Consider the following 21,556-nt stretch of genomic DNA (forward strand, 5'->3'; position numbering starts at 1 on the left):
TCTTCTAGGTTCTGAATGACTAGCCTCAAGAAGTAGATACACATGGCCGAAAGCGTGCATGTTAATATCCTATTACAAGCTTAACTGCCCGAGTTTGTGTAAAGCGTAAGAAAGGTTACAATTAGTTTCCACAACTCATTGTTTGCTTGTTCTTTTGTGTTGCCTTTGTTGTATTGTTCATTAGCGTTTTGTGTGTGGGTTCATGTTGGGTTTGGCAGGGTGAACTTGGTGACTTACTGGTATCACGAAGATGAAATTTTGGAAGAAAAATAACCCCACGGCACCTAGTGACAGTATGAAAAATACGTCAAGTAATTTACCATAGAAAGGGATATATCCCATCATCGAATATTTCTAGTTAACTTTAAAAAAGAAAAAATAGGAAGGCTTTTCCTGTGGCTATAAAATGAGAAAAGCCAACGAAGCTGTGTCTCTAATGTGAGCATACCATATTTGCTGTGGGAGAATGTCAGGTGACTCAGCTAAGCTGTATTGCATGAAGAATCAATAGCAAAGTAATTGGGGAAATGGAATGAGGGAAATGAAATATACAGAAGAGAGATGCAAAGAGAAGATAACTTATGTCCTTAAGACCCATTTAGTTCACTGATTCAAGTATTTAATTCAAGTTGAGATGTGACTTTATGTGAAAACTTTTTACTGTAACAAAAAAGTTAAATGTGACTGTTTCTGAGAGCTTTTTACTGTAACGAAATTTAAATTTTAAACTCGAATCGGTAAAATAAACGGGGCCTAAACAAGCTATTTGTTTATAAGAAAACCAAAAAGAAAGCATCAAGTAGAGTGTAAACTACCCGCCCACAAAGTAATCAGATACACGGATATCTGGAAACCAGAGAATGATGAAAGTGCAAAAAAGAATGACGATTTATTGGGGTCTGAAACGCCCTAAGTTCCACCTTGCTAAATACAGCCTCGACAACTCCATGGACTAAAATGTTTTGTTCCTTTTCTTTTTTTCTTGTTTCTTTTTTTTTTCAACAAATATCTTATGCATAATTTTACAAGGGAATTCTCCAATTACTTTGATTATGTACACACAAACCGTACGTCAGAATGAAGCACATAAAGCAAACTTCTGTTCAAGTCTCATCGTTAGTTCTCCGTTGAGTCTCGATCAAGAATACAGCTACATAAATGATACAAGTCCCTCACGATTCGCTCTCTCTCCTGAGCAACTCCTGCAGAAAATTATTCATCAAAAAATAAAATGATATAAATTTAGCTCTCCCGAAAATTCGAATTAGTTTTTCTTTTTTGAATAAGAAAAATGGAAAATCATTTATTAGCAAAATATGACAAATGAAGATTCAGGATGGATGAGAAATCCATCAATAAAACAGAAAAAGGAAATTGAAAAAAATAATAACAAAAAACAAAAGGTATCAACAGAGAACCAGACTCAGAATACAAAACAAGACTCCCGTGACCACTACTTAAACCAAAATGTCAACCCAACTAACATTATCAAAGATAATGGGAAGTGTTATCTGTAGAAGCCCACAGAGGAATACAGGGAGGAATCTGATGAATGTAACCATCGATTTCACACTTATGTATTGTACACTGAGGAAGTATGTAGCATCTATGGTTACCCTTTAAAATATCAATTGAAAGCATTCTTTAATCTTTATTATACCTTCATAATACCAAGTTTTGCTAATTATTATGCAAATTCAGTAAAATTATGATTATCATTTACTTTTATTCAAAATATTTTATATCCAATACTTGTCCAAAAACAAACATGCTCTGGTTAAAATGAAACACGTTAAAATAATACATACCAATTTAGTAGCAACAAGTGAGGTCCGTTGCCTCTCTTTCTTCTCACGCAAGCATTCCCCACACCAGCCAGAGAAGTCTTTCTGATACTTCTTCATCTCTCTGAAGACCGAACTGTATCCAGTTTATGAAATAGAGTATGAGAAACCAGTCGCATCATCCTTTAAAACCCCATAACCACAACCACTTTGATAGGTAACACATCTGTGTCTGATAGGACACAGTCAAATATGAAAGTAAGATGATAGCAGATTTTCATTATAATACTCGCATACTTTCATTCTAATACTGAATATACAGAAAGTATGAATGAGAGTTCTTTCATTGTACCAAAAAATTGAAGATAGAATCTAACGGATGCTGGCAAAACGGATAAATTGACTATAAGTTTACATTGAATTATAATGAGATCCAGGGAAAAGAAACCACTTGTTTCAAAAAACAGCAGCTTAGGATCCAAACACCACTTGCTAATTTCTATTTGAGTTGGAAATAAAGGTATTCCCAAATTTCATGTTGCACTATATACTTTTTCTACAACGCTATTGGAATGGAGCTGGTATACTTTCGTGGATCTAACCAGCCATATAGTTTGGTTCATCTGCAGCACAACTTTAGCTGGTTTCCTTCTCTGTTCTCTCCTTCAGCCTAATTTTAGGGCGTGTTTACTTTGACATCAAAGGGAAATGATTCCCTTTCCTATCTATCTACTAATGTGTTTACTAATAAATCAGTAATGGGCATTTAATAGGCCCCAAAAGGAACGCCAATCCTTGCATTCCCCTTGGTATTATTGATTCCCTATTAAAGGGAATGAATACCAAATTTACATATCCACCCTTAATGGATTATGTATAGTCAATGATTATTTAATTGTGTGAAACGACCTTTTAGTTATTACATTAATCATATTTTTATTTGATACAGGCTAGCTGCTCTCAGGATTCGAGCCTAGGATCTCTCCCTTTAAATCCAACCCACCGTTACCAGTTAACACTACATTGATAATATTGTTATTCCCAATTTTAGTAAACACTAGAAAGGGAATGAGATTGTTTCCCATTGCAACACTAATAGTTAAGGAAACACTTGAAAAGGGAATTAACGACACTTATTCTTATTCCTTTACTTTTCTTTCTAATTTCATTACCTTTCCCATTAGATTCCTTCACGGTTTGGTAAACGCGCCCTTAAGTCCTACAAAATACAACATACGATGCTGGCTCTTCAAATGTGGGTCAGATTTTTTTTTTTTTTAATTAATTATGAAGACAATTTTGTCCTATACTCGATAATGTCCAGAAATGAGTTGCATCAGCAATTTTTCTCTCAAATTGTAGACATTCAACATGGGAGAAAGGCAACCCAATAAGCAGCTTTTTATGTTGCTGTTTTAAGCAGGAAGGAAGATTTTGAAGATGAAGTAACCATGTATGTAGTGGGACCTTGTTTCTACTATGTTCATCTTCTATAAATTCCAGAGTCCTACTTCTTTTACCTGATTGACATGAGCATGTGGTACTCAAGATTGCCTTACCATTCTTTCTCCGACTTGTCAGAATTTGAGAAAAGAAACTAAAACACTCATCAAATAATCCAAAATCAAAATCTGTCCATTTTAGGGAAATGAGTGATGGGCCCCAAATGAAAGCATAAAGACTCAACGACTCCTTTTAAAAAATAATGATAATAGAAACAAGAAGAAAAGATACCTACACATATATTTCACCAAAAATCTGGGAGCACATTTATTACATTAAAAGCATATAAATGGAAAACATTTCAGCCAATTAATAGACTAGAAGTTGATGTAGAACAAAAAGGAGGAAGAAAAAAAGAGGATTCTGCACAATCTTATTGCTTCATGAAAGGACAGAAGACAATAATACCTTCTACACCATAGAAGTAAGTTGATTCGATGACCAGATGTTGTGGCTCTAGCACCATGACGATGACGTCCACGATGAAGCACAGCTTGCCCTGGTTCATGGGTGTAATCAAAGATTTCCTGCTTTCAAGTAAGATACATCAATACCTTTATAACCAGTGAAACACCCTCACAACCAGCAGGAAGCAAGAACACTCTCTCTGCCTGTGAAAGGTATATATTTGTTGTCATTTCCAACTAAAAAGAATACCATACCTCAGATTGACTGCCAGTATTTACATGTTTATCACATCGTGTGCCTCGAAAAAACAATTCTCCTCCAGTAAATTGCTTACCCAAGCACACATTTAAAGTCACTTCTGAGTCATCGACGTGAAAACCTACAAAGGAAGAATTATTTCTTAAGACTACAGCTTGTGAAAATAGAGAAAGCAAGGTAAAAAGCGCATAGTATTTGTGCCGCAATGATATTTTGTCTTGGCATGCTACAACATCTTAAGAGTATAACTAATAGAATAATGCATGTAATAGTTTGGTGCTGGACACATGCATAAAGAGACTAACATTATCATTCACGCAAACAGATGAAGAGTCCTACACCCAAAAAAATAAAAAAAAATCCTACTAGATATTTAAACAACCAACACTGGGATCTTAACTGAATAGGTTGAGAGACCAAAAAATAATTTTGTTTTAGGGGACTAAAAAATAAAGTCGTAACTAGTTTATATATATACAAGAGGAAGACCTTTGACTAATCCTAGATTGAAACTAAGTAAGGAAACAATCTCATTAAACTAGGAAAAAATAAAACTAGAATCTGGTATCAATTAACCGGATTCTTCTCCTAATTTATTTACAAGATAGTAAGGATTACTCCTTAGAAATCTCCCTAATTGATTCGGGAATTCAACACTCTCTCTCAAGCTGAGTTGTATATGTTGAACAAACACAGCTTGTGACTTAATTCTTCAAAGCTTGTTCTCGGAAGAGCTTTTGTGAGTATGTCTGCCACTTGAGATTGTGTAGGAGTATAGACCAGCTATACAACCGAGTTATCAATCTTCTCTGAGATGAGAAGAGCTTTTGTGAGTATGTATGCCACTTGAGATTGTGTAGGAGTATAAACGTACAACCGAGTTATCAATCTCTGAGATGAAATGACGATCAATCTCAATATGCTTAGTCCTGTCATGGTGTACAAGATTTTAGCAATGCATATAGTGGCTTGATTATCACAGAACAACTTGATTGGTCTCTCAATTGTTATCCCTAACTCCTTAAGTAGTCTGCGTATCGACATTCCTTCACAAATGCCTAGGGCCAATGCTCTAAACTCAGCTTCTGCACTACTCCTTGAGACTACTGGTTGTTTCTTGCTTCTCCAAGTCACAAGATTTCCCCAAACATAGGCACAATAACCAGTTGTTGATTTCCTGTCTCTTACATCTCCTGCCCAATCCGCATCAAAATAGACTTCGATATCCCTATTTCCTGTCTTCTTGTAAAGTATTCCTTTTCTTGGAGTCATTTTGAGATACCTCAGAATTCTATACACAGCTTCCATGTGTTCTTCTGTAGGGCTGTGCATGAACTGATTCATCACACTAACTGGAAAGCCAATGTCAGGTCTTGTGTGTGAGAGGTAGATAAGTCGCCCTACAAGTTTCTAGTACCTTCCTCTGTCAACTAGTGCAGAATCTTTTCTAGCTCCTATCTTCTTAGTTGAATCCATCGATGTGTCAACAGGTTTGCATCCAAGCATGCCAGTTTCCTTTAGTAAATGTAGGACATACTTCCGTTGAGAGACAAAAATTCCTTTCTTGGATCGAGCTACCTCCATTCCAAGAAAATTTCAAATTCCTTGGCTAGGACTGATTTCAATCTCAATAATTCCTCCTCATAGTCACCAGTCAGAATGATGTCATCAACGAATACAATTAAGACTGCTACTCTCTTTTCTAGAGAGAACTTCACAAACAGTGTGTGGTCTACTTGGCACTAAGTGTATCCATATTTCACGACTGACTTTGCAAACCTGTTAAACCATGCACGAGGAGATTGTTTAAGTCCATATAAAGACTTCTTGAGTTTGCATACCTTGTTGCAGTTCAAGGTAGTTTCCAATCCTGCAGGTATTTCCATGTACACGTCTTCTTCAAGATCACCATTCAGGAACGCATTCTTTGACATCTAGTCGATGCAAGGGCCAGTCTTTGTTTGCTGCAAAGGAAAGGACTCTGATAGTGTTTAGCTTAGCCATTGGAGCAAATGTTTCTTGATAATCTACTCCGTAAGACTGAGTGAACCATTTTGCAACTAGTCAAGCTTTTAGTCTCTCAATACTTTCATCTGCCTTGTGTTTGATGGTGAAGATCCACTTACATCCGGCAGCCTTCTTATCTGGTGCAAGATCTGTTAACTCCCACGTGCCATTTTTCTCCAATGCTCGGATTTCTTCATTAACTGCCTTTCCTCCATTCTGAGTTTCTGAGTGTCTCCTTAATAGAATTTGGAACATGCACACTGTCAAGGGTAGACACAAAGATCTGATAGGATGGTAACAGATTTTCATATGAGACAAATCGGCAAATATGATGATTTGTACATGTTCTGACACCTTTCCTCAGGGCAATTGGAATATCTAAATCATCCACAACATGTGTTGTATCTTCAAGGACCAAATTTTCCTTACCTGAGTGAATTTGTGTAGTCATTGAATCCGGATCAGCTTCATGGTCTAGTACGAGAGGTATTGTGTCTTCTATCTCCTTTCCAGACTTCTTCCTCCTGGAATAAACAATCAATTCTTTGTTCTTGTTATTACTTTGTTGAGGATGAGGAGAAGGACTGTGATTGTTTCGGACAGGAGAGAGGTTTGTTGTGTGAGGATGACTCTCGGTTTGAATGAAAGACTCTTATTGGAAAGGATAAAGCAGAGTAGTAGAAGGAGGATAGACCGGAGAAGAGGAAGGTGAAGGAGGTGAAGGATGAAATTCAAGATCCCAAAGTTGAAATTCTCTCATATTCTCCCCTGAATTGTAGGTTTGGTAAAGAATGATTGGTGTTCAAAAAAAGGCACATCCATTGAGTTATAAAACCTCTTTGTTGTGGTAGAGTAACACATATCCTTTTGGATGTGGTGAGTAGCCAAGAAAAACACATTTAATGGATTTAGGATCTAGCTTCCCACGGTGTTGAGAGTGTATATGGACAAAGGCAGAACAACCAAATATCTTAAGGTCTAATGATGAGATGAATTATGTTAGGATCCTGGTTGAGTCCCACATTGTTAAAGTATGGGCTTAGCATGTGGGTTTATAACCATTTAGGCACCCTCTCCCTACAAGCTAGCTTTTAGGGATTAGTTCTACCCAAGGGTTATAACAATTGGTATCAGAGCATGCTCCTCCTCATGCCCACGTTACGGAAGGGGCGACCTGGGGAGGGGCAACTTGGAAAGGCCAGAGTGGGCCATCCAGAGTGGGCCGCCGTGGATGTCGGTGTCAGAAGTGTGGTGGTATGTTAGGATCCTAGTTGAGTCCCACATTGCTAAAGTATGGGCTTAGCATGTGGATTTATAACCATTTGGGCACCCTCTCCCTACAAGCTAGCTTTTGGGGATGAGTTCTACCCAAGAATTATAACAATTTTATGTTGTGATTTGGAGAGTTTTGAAAAACTGAGATTAGGGAGAGCGGTGGTCTCTAGAATACCACTAAATTAGGAGTTCCCAGAGTACTCGAATTCTCCGTTCTATCCTTTACATTTCAGTGTAATTTGATGTTCTTGGCTAATTAGATTAATAAAATTCCCTCCAATTATTCTCATTTTCTTGCTGTTTCTGGTGTGTGTGAGTGTGGTATTGGTGTTTGGCTGATTTTCTGAGCTAGGATCCTAACAATGGCATCAGAGCATCTACGATCCATGGAGCTTTTTGAGTTAAGAGAGAAACTTAGGGCTATTCTGAGCGGTAATCTCAAGGTTTCTAGAGGGAGTATCGGGAGGCTCCGAGACCAGGTGGGGAAGGTTCGGACTCAGATGGAAGACGTGCAGGCGGTGCTGCGGAGGATGGAGGCACTGCTGGCGACGTGGCGGATGGCCGGGAAGGCCGAGTTGGGTCGCGACAGCGAACGACAGGCTGGGGAGAGGCGAGATCGCGCACCTCGGGGCGAGGAGAGCCCAGATCGCGTCGACCCAGGCGGAGTGGAGGTGCCAAATCGGGCGGATCTTCGACGGGAAGCGCCGATTCGCGAAGATCGAGGCCGCGAGAAGGAGTTCCGACGCCGGAGAGACGTTGGTCTCATGGAGGAGCGCGAGATCCGTCGCGATCTGGGGCTGGGTGGTCCGGATCTGCAGCGTGAGGGGTTGTTCGACGACGGGAGGAGGGCGGACGGAGGTCGCGACCATCGGGAGAGGGCGGCGGAGCTTGTTCGGCGACGGGAATCGGAATGGGAGCCGGAGTTAGAGGAGGAGAGGCTTGCTCCAGGGCTGGGACGGCATGGGTACCCTCGGAACAGGGAACCCATCCCTGTTTCGGTCGCGGTTGGGGCTGATTCCAGACCGATTTGGACCGGGCTTCGCGATTCCGGCGTGAAAAGGGCTGATTCCAGTGCTACAGAGACAGATCCCGGCGCAACGGAGGCTGGGCTCGACTATTTGGCTGCTGTTTGGATAGGGCCTCACGATTCCGGCGTGAAAGGGGTCCGGTGTACTTGGGGCTAGTTCTGACGCCATGAAGGCTGGGATTTGCAATTCCGACGCGATTAAGATCAATTCTGGCGATTTGGGGGCGGGATCTCTCGATGGGAGGGCTGGGACTTGGAATCCAAGTGTCATGAGGATGATTTTGGAGCAATTAGAATTGGGTCTTGGAATTCCAGCGTGATTGGGGCTGATTTCCGCGCAATTGGAGCTGATTTCCGTGCAATTGGGGCTGGGCTTCGTTATTATGGTGTGATTAGGGCATATTCTGGCGAGCCAAGGGCTGGGTTTCTCAAATCTGGCGTGATTTGTGTTGGTTCCGATGCCGTTAAGGTTGGGCTGCACACTTCCAACGCGATTAAGGACAATTCCAATGAAGTTTGGACTGGGTCTTCTTATTTCGGTCCGATTGGGGTCGGATCTACAAAGAGCGGGGTGGCAGAAGGGGGGTTGAATGGAATTGACGTGATAGGAATCGGAAGGAAGTGGAGACACACGGCTACGATTACTTAACACCTTGAGGACAAGGTGTTTCTTTGGGGCGGGGGTAATGTTAGGATCCGTTAATGACTTGAGAACTTGTTTGGTTAGTGGGCTGGTATAGTTAGTAGGAATTAGTATAAATAAAGGGCTTAGTAGCTCACTAGAGGTATGTTGTGATTTGGAGAGTTTTAAGAAACTGAGATTAGGGAGAGCAGTGGTCTCTCGAATACCACTAAATTAGGAGTTCCCGAAGTACTCGAATTCTCCGTTCTATCCTTTACATTTTAGTGTAATTTGGTGTTCTTGGCTGATTAGATTAATAAAATTCCCTCCAATTATTCTCATTTTCTTGCTGTTTCTGGTGTGTGTGAGTGTGGTATTGGTGTTTGGTTGATTTTCTGAGCTAGGATCCTAACAAATTTGGTGTGGAAAATATTGAAGAACAACTTTGGCTGGAGTTTGGAATTTAAGCACTCTGGAGGGTATCCGGTTAATAAGGTATGTGGCTGTGAGTATGGCTTCTCCCCAGAAATGTTTAGGAACATGTGTAGTGAACATGAGTGATCGAGCCACCTCTAACAAGTGTCTGTTTTTCCTCTCTACAACCTCATTTTGTTGCGAGGTGTCAACACCCGAACTTAGGTGAACAATCCCTTGACTCGTGAGATAGGTGCCTAGAACTGATTCAAAGTATTCTTTGGCATTGTCATTTTTAAGGACTTGGATCTTGGTTTGAAACTGTGTATATATCATAGAATTGAAGTTTTGAAAAATTTGTCCAACTTCGGACTTTTCTTTCATAAGAAACACCCATGTTAAGCGAGTATGATTATCAACAAAGAATACAAACTATCGAGTTCCAGTGATATTTTTTACTCTTGAGGGTCCCCATACATCACTATGAATTAAAGTAATGGGACGGGATGGTTTGTATGAGGAACTAGGATAGCTACTACGAGTGTGTTTAGAAAGTTGGCAAACTTCACAATTAAAAAACTTCAGACTTTTATTGATAAATAATGATGGAAACAAAGTTTTGAGATATATAAAATTAGGATGACCAAGGCGATAATGCCATTAAATAACTTCACTATCTTTATTGACACAAGTGTTTAAGCATGACTGACTCTTGAATGATTCACCGCTTGGAGGAATATTGTCCTTGAGGAGATAGAGTCCAGAACACTCCTCAGCACTGCCAATCGTCTTCCTCGAATCCAACTCCTGAAATTCACAATGGTTTGGAAAAAATTTAGTCACACAGTTGAGATCACGAGTTAATTTACTGATAGAGAGTAAATTGCAGTCCAAATTAGGTACATGAAGAACTGAATGAAGGGTTATGTCCTTAGTAACTTTTATGAAACGCATTTCCTTAACCCTGGATAAAGAACCATCTGCTATTCAGACTGTATGGTTCTCGAGACTTAGACTGTACTCGTGAAATATGGTGGCATCTCCCGTCATATGATCTGAGGCTTCTGAGTCAACAATCCAAGGACTTTTATGACATTTATTAACCGCAAAGGCATTGGAAAGATTACCTTTATGTGCTAACATGCTAGAGCCAGGGGCATTATTGGCTGTTTGAGTCACCGCATTATGGCTAAAAAGCTTCTGGAGTACCTCAAGTTGCTCTTTAGTGAAGGGGCTATTCTCAGTTTGTGAGGTAGGGCGGCGTTCTTTGTCATCTACGGTGGCAGCGATGTTGAGTCGACCTTCTCGATCATTATTTGGTCGTGACGGCTTCCAATCAACCGGTTTACCATGGATCTTCCAGTAAGTCTCCCGAGTATGTCATGTTTTGCGGCAGTGATCACACCTAGGTCTTCTTTTCCGTTGCCTGTTGTCAAACCTGTTATCAGCAATATTGTTTTGTGATCCTCGAGCAGCCAATGCAGATCCTTCAACAGTTGGAGTAGGGTTTTGTGGACTCATCAACTTTTTCCGACTTTCCTCTCAACGAACTTCCGAGAAAGCCTCCCTTATGCTCGGGAGAGGTTTTGTGCCCATTATTCTTCAAGCTCTTGTTGAGGCCGAGAAGGAATTTGAATATCCTCTTTTGCTCCACAATCTTCCGGTACAGTTTTGTGTCTTTTGTACACTTCCATGGATAAACTTCAAACATATCTAGATGTTGCCAATGGCAAGTGAGAGTATTATAGTATTGTGTGACCGTGAGATCCCTTTGACGTAGATCATGGAGTGCAGCCTCAACCTCAAACAATTCAGAGGTATTTTCCGAACTAGATTAGGTTTGCCGGACTGCATCCTATATCTCCGTTGTTGTTCCATATAGGAGAAAGTTTTCCCCTATTTCGATGTTCATAGAGTTGATTAGCCACGACATAATCATGTGATTCTCTATCTTCCATATTCTGTATTTTGGATCTCCCTTTTCTGGAATTGTGATCTCATCGGTTAGATATTCATCTTTGCCTTTACCACAAATGAACATCATCACCGATTGGGACCATTGCAGGTAGTGTTGACCATTTAGCTTATGTCCTGTGATGAGAATTGAGGAATTTTCTGAGCCTACATGAGAATTAACTGCGGATGAACCTTCAACGTTGGAACTGGCTTCTAAAGTTGTGGTAGACCTCTCATCGGTTAGATATTCATCTTTGCCTTTACCACATATGAACATCATCACCGATTGGGACCATTGCAGGTAGTTTTGACCATTTAGCTTATGCCCTGTGATGAGAATTGAGGAATTTTCTGAGCCTACATGAGAATTAACTGCGGATGAACCTTCAACGTTGGAACTGGCTTCTAAAGTTGTGGTAGACCTCTCTGTTGCCATGCCGTATTTGGCCATTAAGAGATAGTGTTCGGACAGAGGGATTTGAGGAAAGAATAGTCTCCTAATAAGACTATGAGAATATGGGAAGAAAAGAAGGAACCCTGCCGTGAGAGTGAGCCTGTGAATGGCAGTCAATCCTGCCGAAGGAACAAGGCCGGATAATGGCAGTTTGGTTCGAAGGAATTCCCAGAGATTATGAGCCTAAGGCTCTGATACCATGAAGGTAATAAGAATTGATATTATGTTTTGTTATTCTTGGAATGCAGCGGTACATATATATACAAGAGGAGGACCTTTGACTAATCCTAGATTGAAACTAAATAAGAAAACAATCTCACTAAACTAGGAAAAAATAAAATTAGAATATGGAATCAATTAACCGGATTCTTCTCCTAATTTATTTACAAGATAGCAAGGATTATTCATAAGAAATCTCCCTAATTGATTCGGGAATTCAACAATATGTCATATACAACTGTAGCTATCAGCCGATCACCAAGTGGTGACAAACAATTAAGCACTACTACCTAGAAGAGACCGCTACAGAGATAAAAAACCAAAAAGGGGGCATAAATGGAAAGGGCATGAACAAATACATTAGCTTGATCTTAAAAACTTTGGGTGCGTTTGGAACTCGTTCCAAAATGATTTTGTTTATTGTATGAAAATGGAAATGAAAACGTTTTCAATCTCAGAGTTAAATCATTTTTTAAAATGCATTTGGTAGTTTTATCAAGAAATTGTTTTCAGTATAAAAAAAATACATTAATGTCTCTCTCTCTCTTCTCAAAAGAGGAGAAAACGAAAACAAAAAATGAAAAACGACTAAAAGTCGTTTTTCCTTTCTTTCCCATTTTACACTAAACTAAAACATCATTTTCATTTCCGTTTTTTGTTTTTAATTGTGCCAAACGCCGTTTTGGAATCGTTTTCATTTTTTTCCCTCGAAAAACATGAAAAGCAAAAACAAGAACAATTCTAAACACGGCATTTGTGTGTGTATTTTGATGTCAAGGCAATCCAACAACCTACAGAACTTCAGATTCCCATTTGCTTCTAAACACACAGCCATCGAGATTTTTAGAAACTAAGGTAAATAGAAAGCTATGATTAAGATCTACCTTCCTTAGGAAACAAAAGTTCTTTTTACTTTTTACAAGAGCAATAACAAGTAAAACTTGCCACTAATAATAATTCACAAGCTGTCAGTAATTTCTCGTGAACTGCATTCCATATGAGACTGAGAGGTCAAATTATATCAATCTATATTTCTCAAATTATACAGAAATTTGAGCGGCTTACACTCTTTGCAAACTACCCATTAAGTTCCCTGCTAGTTAATTACCCCACATTATCCCGTAAATTTATCTCACTTTCATTGCCACCTCCACGTTTGATGTATCCAACACTCCCCCAAAAAGAGAAAACACAAAAACAAAAAAGAGAGAGAAACTAAGAAACATCTGTAACAGCTCTACATCTCAATTATCACTATGAGCACCAGGTTCTAAGACAAACTTACAAGCAACTTGACTCATATACATTGACACAGAAAGAAATCTGTTTTATAAAAGTCATTTTACTCCACCAAATGGTACTTATGTTCATCAGGAGTGGTGATCAGAAGAAATAAATTTTACTACTGTAAACCCCCACAACGGATAACAAATACCATAAAGACAAGAAATTGCATGAATCAATCTTTTTTTTCGTGGTCAACATCATCTTTAAACCACTACAAACAGCCTGCAACCGTACAAAATAGCAGTGTAATATCAAAAAGTAGAAAGTATAGTATCATAAGAGAAGGCAGAAAAAGAGTACTTACCCAAGTCAACATCCCTATCTTTACCATATTCAACAACAAAACCATGGTGAGAGTCAAGAGTCGCTCCCCCAACTTCAGGAAAGAACACTAAAAAGAAAATACAAAACCTAATTCAGTTCCCAAATATTTAGCCATCGTACTATTAGCAAGTTCCACTGTATTAAATATCAATGATTTGTGCATATTCATAGTTAGCAACCATGTTCACCTTTTGATATGGGACGAATGAAACTCTCCATAAGCTTGTCGAGCATGGTTTCAAGGCCAAAATCATCAAGAACCGCGCCATATCGATTCATTGTATTTGGCCGCATGATCCGGAACTTTGCCTCATTTACCCATTTTTCAAAATTCTCCACCTAACCGTCAAAAACATCATATCAAAAAGAGTATCTAAAAGAAAAGGATAAGGCAAAAAGAACAGCGATATGCCATATGTACTACTTAAGATTGTAAGCAAACTAAAATGAAAATCGGAAAGCTTAAGTTGCCTCCCTTAACTTCAGTAAATAGGTATTTTAAATCAACCTTAGCTAGCTCAAATTGTTAAGAGTAGACAAAAATACACGCATTCAATCCTACATTACCCACGAACCATATGCTGGGGATCACGCATTGCCCCACTGCAATCCACTTATCATCCATATGTTACAGACCATGTTGCCCCAGTGCCTTTATCTCCATTTATTTTTTAATAACTTAACTTCATGAGGGATGATTTGATATCTGACCACAGTCTAAGGGGGATATTACTCAAGTTGACATGTCGATATGGCAATTTGACACGCACATCTCTCAGAGGGAAGAGAAAATTTGACACACCAGTGAAAGTTAAGGGATATTTCAGAAGTTCTTCCAAAAGAAAATACCTCGGATACCAACAATTCACAGAAGGAAGGCTGAAGCATCTCAAATGTAAACACGCCAGGAGAGGGTTCAGTCATAATACTTCTAAAGCTTTCCTCGGTATTATCACTAATTGCCTTCAGAAATGAGGGAACAAAGGTACTTGCAGGGTGCACTGTGTATAACTCTCTATGTAGAGGCTGCAAAAGAAGGTCAGAGCAATTGTAAATCTCCATTAATCTGAGGTAAACAGGAACTGAGAAGATTTTCTTTTAAGAGGAGAAAAAAGAAAAGTGAGAAGGAAAATCTTGATAGAATTTGTCTTTTACCCCCATGCTTCGGCATATGCAAAGTTGCAAACTCAAGCAAGTTATCATACACCTACCTGATAATTTGATATAATCTTCTGCCTGTATTCCCTTTGTTTCTGAGCCTGACATGAAACATAACAAGAAAGTCAAATGTTTGTGAGGAGGGATATCATAAATATTCAAATAAAGCAAACAACCAAACACTAAACTTATCTTCCAGACAAACAAAAAAGGAAAAGGCAATAATAACAAAAGGTACTTGCACAACATGAATTGGAGTGGCATATGATACCATATTGGTTATTAAGAGAGAATGCTAAGTTGCTTTGGAAGTTTGTATGTGTTGCCATAGACTGCAATGTTATGCATAACTTGCTTGCCTAGGAACAAAAGGTTACAGTTATACGATTAATTTAAACATAAAGTAACATTAGTAAACCAACACCTGTTTCAAGTAAGATAACAAAATCTAGCAATATGCTGAGGAAAAAAAAAATGATTATTATCATCGGTGCCCCTAAACTTTGGGTCATTCCCAGTTTACCCTCCGAACTTTAAAAACTCTCACTTTGCCCTCTGAAGTTTAAATTGTTCCACTTAACTCATTCTGTTGGAATTTTTGTTACAAGAATATGAAAAAAAAAAAAAAAAAAGAGTAATGCAATCACATGCTCTCTCTGTTTGAATACCTGTTAAAAGCAAATGGATAAAAACCACATGACAACACTTAATCCCTTTTCTTATAATCTAATTTTAACATAAATTCTTACAAAAAGGCTTAAATAGGACAATTCAAACTTCAGAGGGAAAAGTGAGAGTTTTCAAAGTTTAGAGAGCAAACTGAGAATAATTCTAACGTTTAAGGGACAGCAGCGATAATAATTCAAAAAAAATAACTAAACAAAAGTCACTCTTGTCCTATGATGGTTTTCGAACTAACCAAAAAGTTTAAGTCCATTCAAACCTATTAACCAAAGAAGCCAGTTATTTTTTTCCTAAGTGAATGGATCAAATTTTACCGCCAGAGATTACACCAGAAATTCCTACTGGGCATTAACTCATGCTAATTTTTTTTCCCTTTTTTTTTTACAAAATACGGAATCGAACCCACAGTCCCCACCCAAATCCCTCAATGCCATTAGAACAAGCAGCTATAAAAATGGTATAGTTCTCGCTTTCCAAAGACGTCGCATACACCTAAAAAAGGAAAAAGAACAACTTAAAAAAAATGCACAAAGAAAAACAACAGCATAAAGTGAAATTATATATATATTTCTGCAATGATGATTACTCAACGAACTGATTCAAAGTTTTTAATTTGAATTGAGATGTAACTTTATGTGAGAGTTTTTAACTGTAGCAAAACTAGAATTAAAAACTCGAATCAGTGAAATAAACGAGACTTTAATAAGTTGAAATCTAATCTTCCCCCTGCACGGCAACATCTTTAAAAAAGGAAAACAAAGCTCAAGGGTGTTTCGGTCATTTCAGCCTCCTATAACATGCCCGTTAGCATAACAATACTCCCGAAACCCTAAAGCTGCAGAAGGCTCAAACTATAGCGAACTAACAACAATTGAAACCAAATTCACCAAAATTTCCCTCGCTTTCCTCCGAATTCTCGGGAACCAAACAATGCAATAATTTAAAAATTAAAAAAAAAAAAAAAAAAAAAAAAAAAAAAAACTCACTCTGTTACGTTCCCCATGGGGCAAGTACTTGAGCAAAATGTCCCTCATGAACTTGACCTTATTATCTCTCGGCACGCTCAGCATCGTTGGAGGCAAATACCTCTCCAGAGAGCTGAAGATCGACGGACTGAAATCCAATTGCAGGTCCTCGTAGCTCTCGGGCTTGTGCTCTTTGCTCGGGTTCAGCCTCAGCCTCTGGTTCGGCCCGCTCGCCACAGAAGATCGCATCGCGTCGACCGAAGCGGCGCCGTTTCCTACCGCCGACGAGTCGCCGGAGCCGCCGTCGAGCGACATGGCCGGAGTCGAAAGCTAGATTGAGGGATCAATCTTCAACCGCGGATTGGGGCATTTGGAGAAATCAGAAGGAGAATTGTGAGGGAAATTGGGGTTTTTCTATGGGATTCACATTCACGTTGTTGTTGATTTTGGACGTGAAAAGGGGGTAATTCCGTTGCAGTTAGGGTTTGGGTTTGGCACAGTTTGGATTTGGAACTGGGCAAGTTCAACTTGACACGATGTGGGTATTTTTTTTCCTAATTTTTTATTGGTTGATTTTTAGATAATTAGGCGCGTAGTTTGCACGCGAAGGGAAGGAACGAACGTTATTGGGGTTTTCAGGGAGAGTACTACTATGCTTCTGTTAGCCGTTAAGCCCGACCCGAACATAAACAACGCTTACCAACATCGTCAGGAACACCTGTTTTTGTTTTTGGATGGAAACTCGTTTTAAAATATTTTTATTTTTATATAAAAATAAAATTATTTTTAATTTTAAATATAAATTATTTTTAAAAATGTGTTTAGTAATTTTATTAAGAGATTATTTTTAGTATAAAAAAATTTATTAATGTCTCTCTCTTTGTTAGAGAGATGAGAAAATAAAAATAAAAAATGAAAAATGATTAAAAGTCATTTTTTTATTTTTCTCTCATTTTACACTAAACTAAAAAATCATTTTCATTTCTGTTTTTTATTTTTATTGCGTCAAACGCCGTTTTATAAACGTTTTTATTTTTTTCTTAAAAAACGTGAAAAATAAAAACTGGATCAATCCAAACACGCCCTAAAAGTCGTTTTTCATTTCACTCTTATTTTACACTAAATCAAAAAATTATTTTTATTTTAATTTTTTATATTATTGCGTCAAATGCCATTTTAAAAAAAAATTATTTTTTCTTTCTCAAAAAACGTGAAAAATAAAAAAACGGGATCAATTCTAAACAAAAATCGTTTTTCATTTCTTTCTCATTTTATATTAAACCAAAAAATCATTTTCATTTCTATTTTTTATATTTATTACGCCAAACGTCATTTTGAAAACGTTTTCATTTTTTATTTCTCAAAAAACATAAAAAATAAAAACATAATCAATTCCAAACAGGTCTTATTTTTCTTTTTTTTTCGTTTTATTTTTCATTAGTTGCAATCACACGTGTGAGAGTTTCTTTCACCAAATAAATAAGAGAAAAACAAATTAAAAGAAGCAAGCATATATTTTTTGTGATTTTTTGGGTTAATAATTTTTTTCTTTTTAGATCTTTGACTCGATTGATATAACATAGCATAGTTGGAAGTATCTACTGATATGGCTCGACGACCATTTTTAGGTCATCGACAATCCATTCAATGCCACTGTAAAACTTTTTTTTCTTTTTTTTTTTATCTCATGAGACCTAAACTCAAAACTCAATACATTAAAAACAATTTACACTCTCATTAAACGTTTAGTTCATGAATTTAAAACTATGATTCAGAATTATTCTTATTTTACTTATATTTTTTGTGAGAAAAAAACACTATAAAAAACTATAAATTATGATTTAGAATCAAGAACAAATATAAAAAATAAATTGAGCTCCTTTTAGTTGAGCCACGTTAGGCCTGGGGGGCATGGCCCAAGCGGCTCCATTACAACTCAAAGCCAGCAAAAAAAAAAATTTTACAAAGGAACTGTTCTTTTGTATTTTTGAGTTATGGTGATTTAAGTGATGATTTTGAGTTGAGTTTAAATTATAACTTGAGTTGAAGTTGTAACTTGAGTTTGTGTTTAGATGTGCACATTTGAGTTATGATTTGAATTAATAATCTATTTGAGTTTGTGTTTGGATTGGTCAAAACTTAAATTTATATTTAAATAATATTTTAATAAAAACTCAATGGTGATGAAAAATTTTAATTGGGTATATGGGTGAAGTTTTATTCGTCTTTTCATTGTGAATGCATAGAAAAAAAATCATCTCAATCAAAATTAAAATGAAAAAAATTATAACATTTTTAAGAATAAAAAAAATAATGTTCATTAACTTGAGTTCGAATTTATAAACTCGAGTTGAAGGAGAAACTTGAACTCGAGTTTAGCCCCAAACTCGAGTTCAAACTCAAATTTTACAAAAGAACATGAACTTAAATAAAGTTGTAACTCGAGTTCAAACTTTTTCTGAGTTTCGTTACAAAAGAACAACCCAAAAGTTTCGGGCCCATTTAGTTCGCTGATTCGAGTTTTTAATTCGAGTTGAGATGTGATTTTATGTGAGAGCTTTTTACTGTAGAAAAAAAGTTAGATGTGATTGTTTGTGAGAGCTTTTTACTGTAGCAAAACTTGAATTCTAAACTCGAATCAGCGAAATGAACGGGTTGAATACTTGTATTAATATTTTTAGAAAAGTTTCAGTTATACCCCTCAAAGTTTGACTACTTATATATGTTTTACATTTAAAATACCAAATAACCTAAAAATCAACCATAATATTATATACATCCACTATAAACTTAAAAAGCGTATTAAGCTAAATCAAAATTATTGTATTGTTGTTTTAATTTAATTCACGCCCTTTTTGAAAATTTTTTCTGACTCCGCCACTAGGGCAATAGCATGCCTTCCATATTGTTTCCTTATAGCTCAACAACGGATGAAGGATTCTTTTTTTTTTTTTTTTAAAAAAAAGGAATTCATTTTAGCAAGGGCACTTAATAAAGGTTATTTTTTAAGAGGCAATTGTGCTTGTTGTCTTTCTTAACCACTTTTTTTTTCATAAATAGCTAAACTTTTTTTATTTAATAGATTCTTTGGTATGTTTAGCGTAATAGTAGATTAAATTTTTTTAACTATTGAATCTGCATACTTTTTAACTTTTACGTGATTTTATGCAAATCTGATTAATAGAAAATTTGGTCTACCTGTATGTTGGCGTACCGGAAAAAGTTCCTTTTTATTTTATGAAAATGGTCGTTTTGCTTACATGAGTTTGACCGATTCATTATTAATTTTTCAATGGTTTATCATTGATAAAAATGTAATTTGTTCATTGAAATTGATTAATTACTAATTAATTTTAGTTAATTATTAATTAATATTGATTAATAATAAAGAATAATCCAGTTAATCAGTGATAAATTAGAATCAATCAGTGATTGATCGCTAAGTCAATAATTGATTAATTCTTTAACCATTGAGTCAATCAATCAATGACCACTAAGTTAATAAAAACATTCATTTTTATAATTTTACAAAACTTGAACTATTTATAAAAAAATATCCTTTAAAACATATCATCAGTGTTGAAATCCATTTTTTAAAAGCACAAGCGTTACCTCTTACTGATTATGCTCGGTGCTCTAATCACATTTAAAGTGTCCTTTAAAGACATCATATACCATGCAAATCATTTTCATTCTCTAGAGTACTCATTCACATAAAAAATAAACATAAATAACTTTTTGCTCATCTAAATTATAATAATGGTTGAGTTTTCGATTGTCACATTTCTTAATTATCATAAAAAATATACGAATAAGTATACACCTTAATTACATTTCAAAGTAGGGTATTTTATAGAACTTTATAATAAGCTAATCAATTATTTAACTTTAAACATTAATTAAAAAGAGTACTATGAGCTCTCTCAATTTAATGCTCATTAATTATCATAATTTTTTTTTCAACTATTTAATTTATTACGACTATCTAATTCATATCACAGGACAAATACACCAATACTCACCAATGAATAAATGTCTGATAACCCTTGAAACTATATATTATGTTATATACTATATATACACACACATGTGTACCATGTAGCTCACACCATAATATCTATCCATAAAAGGGAGAGAGATAATTCATATCACATGACTAATACACCAAAATCCACCAATAAATAAATTTCAAAGTAACCATTGAAACTATATATTGTTATAATATATATATGTATTTACACACACATGTATACCATGTAGCTTACACCATCATATCTCTCCATAAGGGAGAGGGAGAGAGAGGCGAACATCACATAAAATAAAATGTAACGAAAGAGAGAAAAATACGAAAATTGAGAATAAACATGCATGTGTCAATTAGGTGGCGTTTGGTATAAGGATTACAATCAGGGTGATTTTGGTATTTAGATTCAAAATTATGATTTATAATTTAAATCATATGAATCATGATTCTTGGAACCTTTATTTGGATATGTATAGGCATGATTATGATTCTAACTTGAAATGTGATTGAAATTAGTGTCTGGTTGTCTTGTTTTCTAATTTTGAACCATGATCAAAATAAGAACTAACTTTTGGCCGTATATATTACATTAGGTGTAATTTAAAGAATATAATTAGAAAAAATGAAATATTAGAAAAAAAAATTAAATGCAGAAAATTATATCTCAAAATTGTAATAAGTTAAATGACAAATAAATGAAAAAAAAAGTGTTGGTGACCAAAAAGTAAGGCAAATAACAAGCATTCAGGTTGAAAAGAGAAATTAATTCACACGATACAAACGTACGTTACGAACGTCAAGAATTTTATGCGAATATAATGGATACATGAAGGACTTTTGTAAATTCTCCATCTGTTTCCTCTCTGGTGAAGGCGATAAATGGCCTTACCTTGGTAGTATCGGTGAAATTGGTACCGAATGTGGAGCTTCCGTCAATTGTTCACAATCACTCGAGCAGTTGAAGCATTTCTCATCAACTCCATAAGAGGAGTCCGCCGTAGGTTGGGCTGCTTATGTGAAGGGGAGTCCACTGGGAAGAGGAGTGGAAATCGAAAGAAAAGAGGGGAGAAAAACTAGAAAGGCTGAGGAGATGCTTTGCAAACTCATGCGAGAAACGCACAAAGAAAGGCTGGAGATTCTCTAACCAAGGGAGAAATGGTTGGTAGAGTGGGTGGGGGTCATTACTC

At 36.6% G+C, this 21,556-nt stretch overlaps 1 protein-coding gene across 1 annotated transcript; it reads right to left on the minus strand.

The window, feature by feature from the left end:
- Positions 1 to 861: 861 nt before the first annotated feature.
- On the minus strand, positions 862 to 17,014 carry LOC21396466 (uncharacterized PKHD-type hydroxylase At1g22950). Its single transcript, XM_024174572.1, has 9 exons — positions 16,367 to 17,014; positions 14,750 to 14,797; positions 14,388 to 14,564; positions 13,727 to 13,877; positions 13,519 to 13,605; positions 3,950 to 4,074; positions 3,696 to 3,814; positions 1,809 to 1,920; positions 862 to 1,202 (listed from the first exon to the last, which is right to left on the minus strand). The coding sequence occupies exons 1-9, from the start codon at positions 16,658 to 16,660 to the stop codon at positions 1,173 to 1,175; spliced, it is 1,143 nt and encodes a 380-aa protein (XP_024030340.1). The 5' UTR covers positions 16,661 to 17,014; the 3' UTR covers positions 862 to 1,172.
- Positions 17,015 to 21,556: the final 4,542 nt, after the last annotated feature.

This window comes from Morus notabilis, unplaced genomic scaffold (genome assembly GCF_000414095.1).
Source record: "Morus notabilis unplaced genomic scaffold, ASM41409v2 Scaffold951, whole genome shotgun sequence".
NCBI lineage: Eukaryota > Viridiplantae > Streptophyta > Magnoliopsida > Rosales > Moraceae > Morus > Morus notabilis.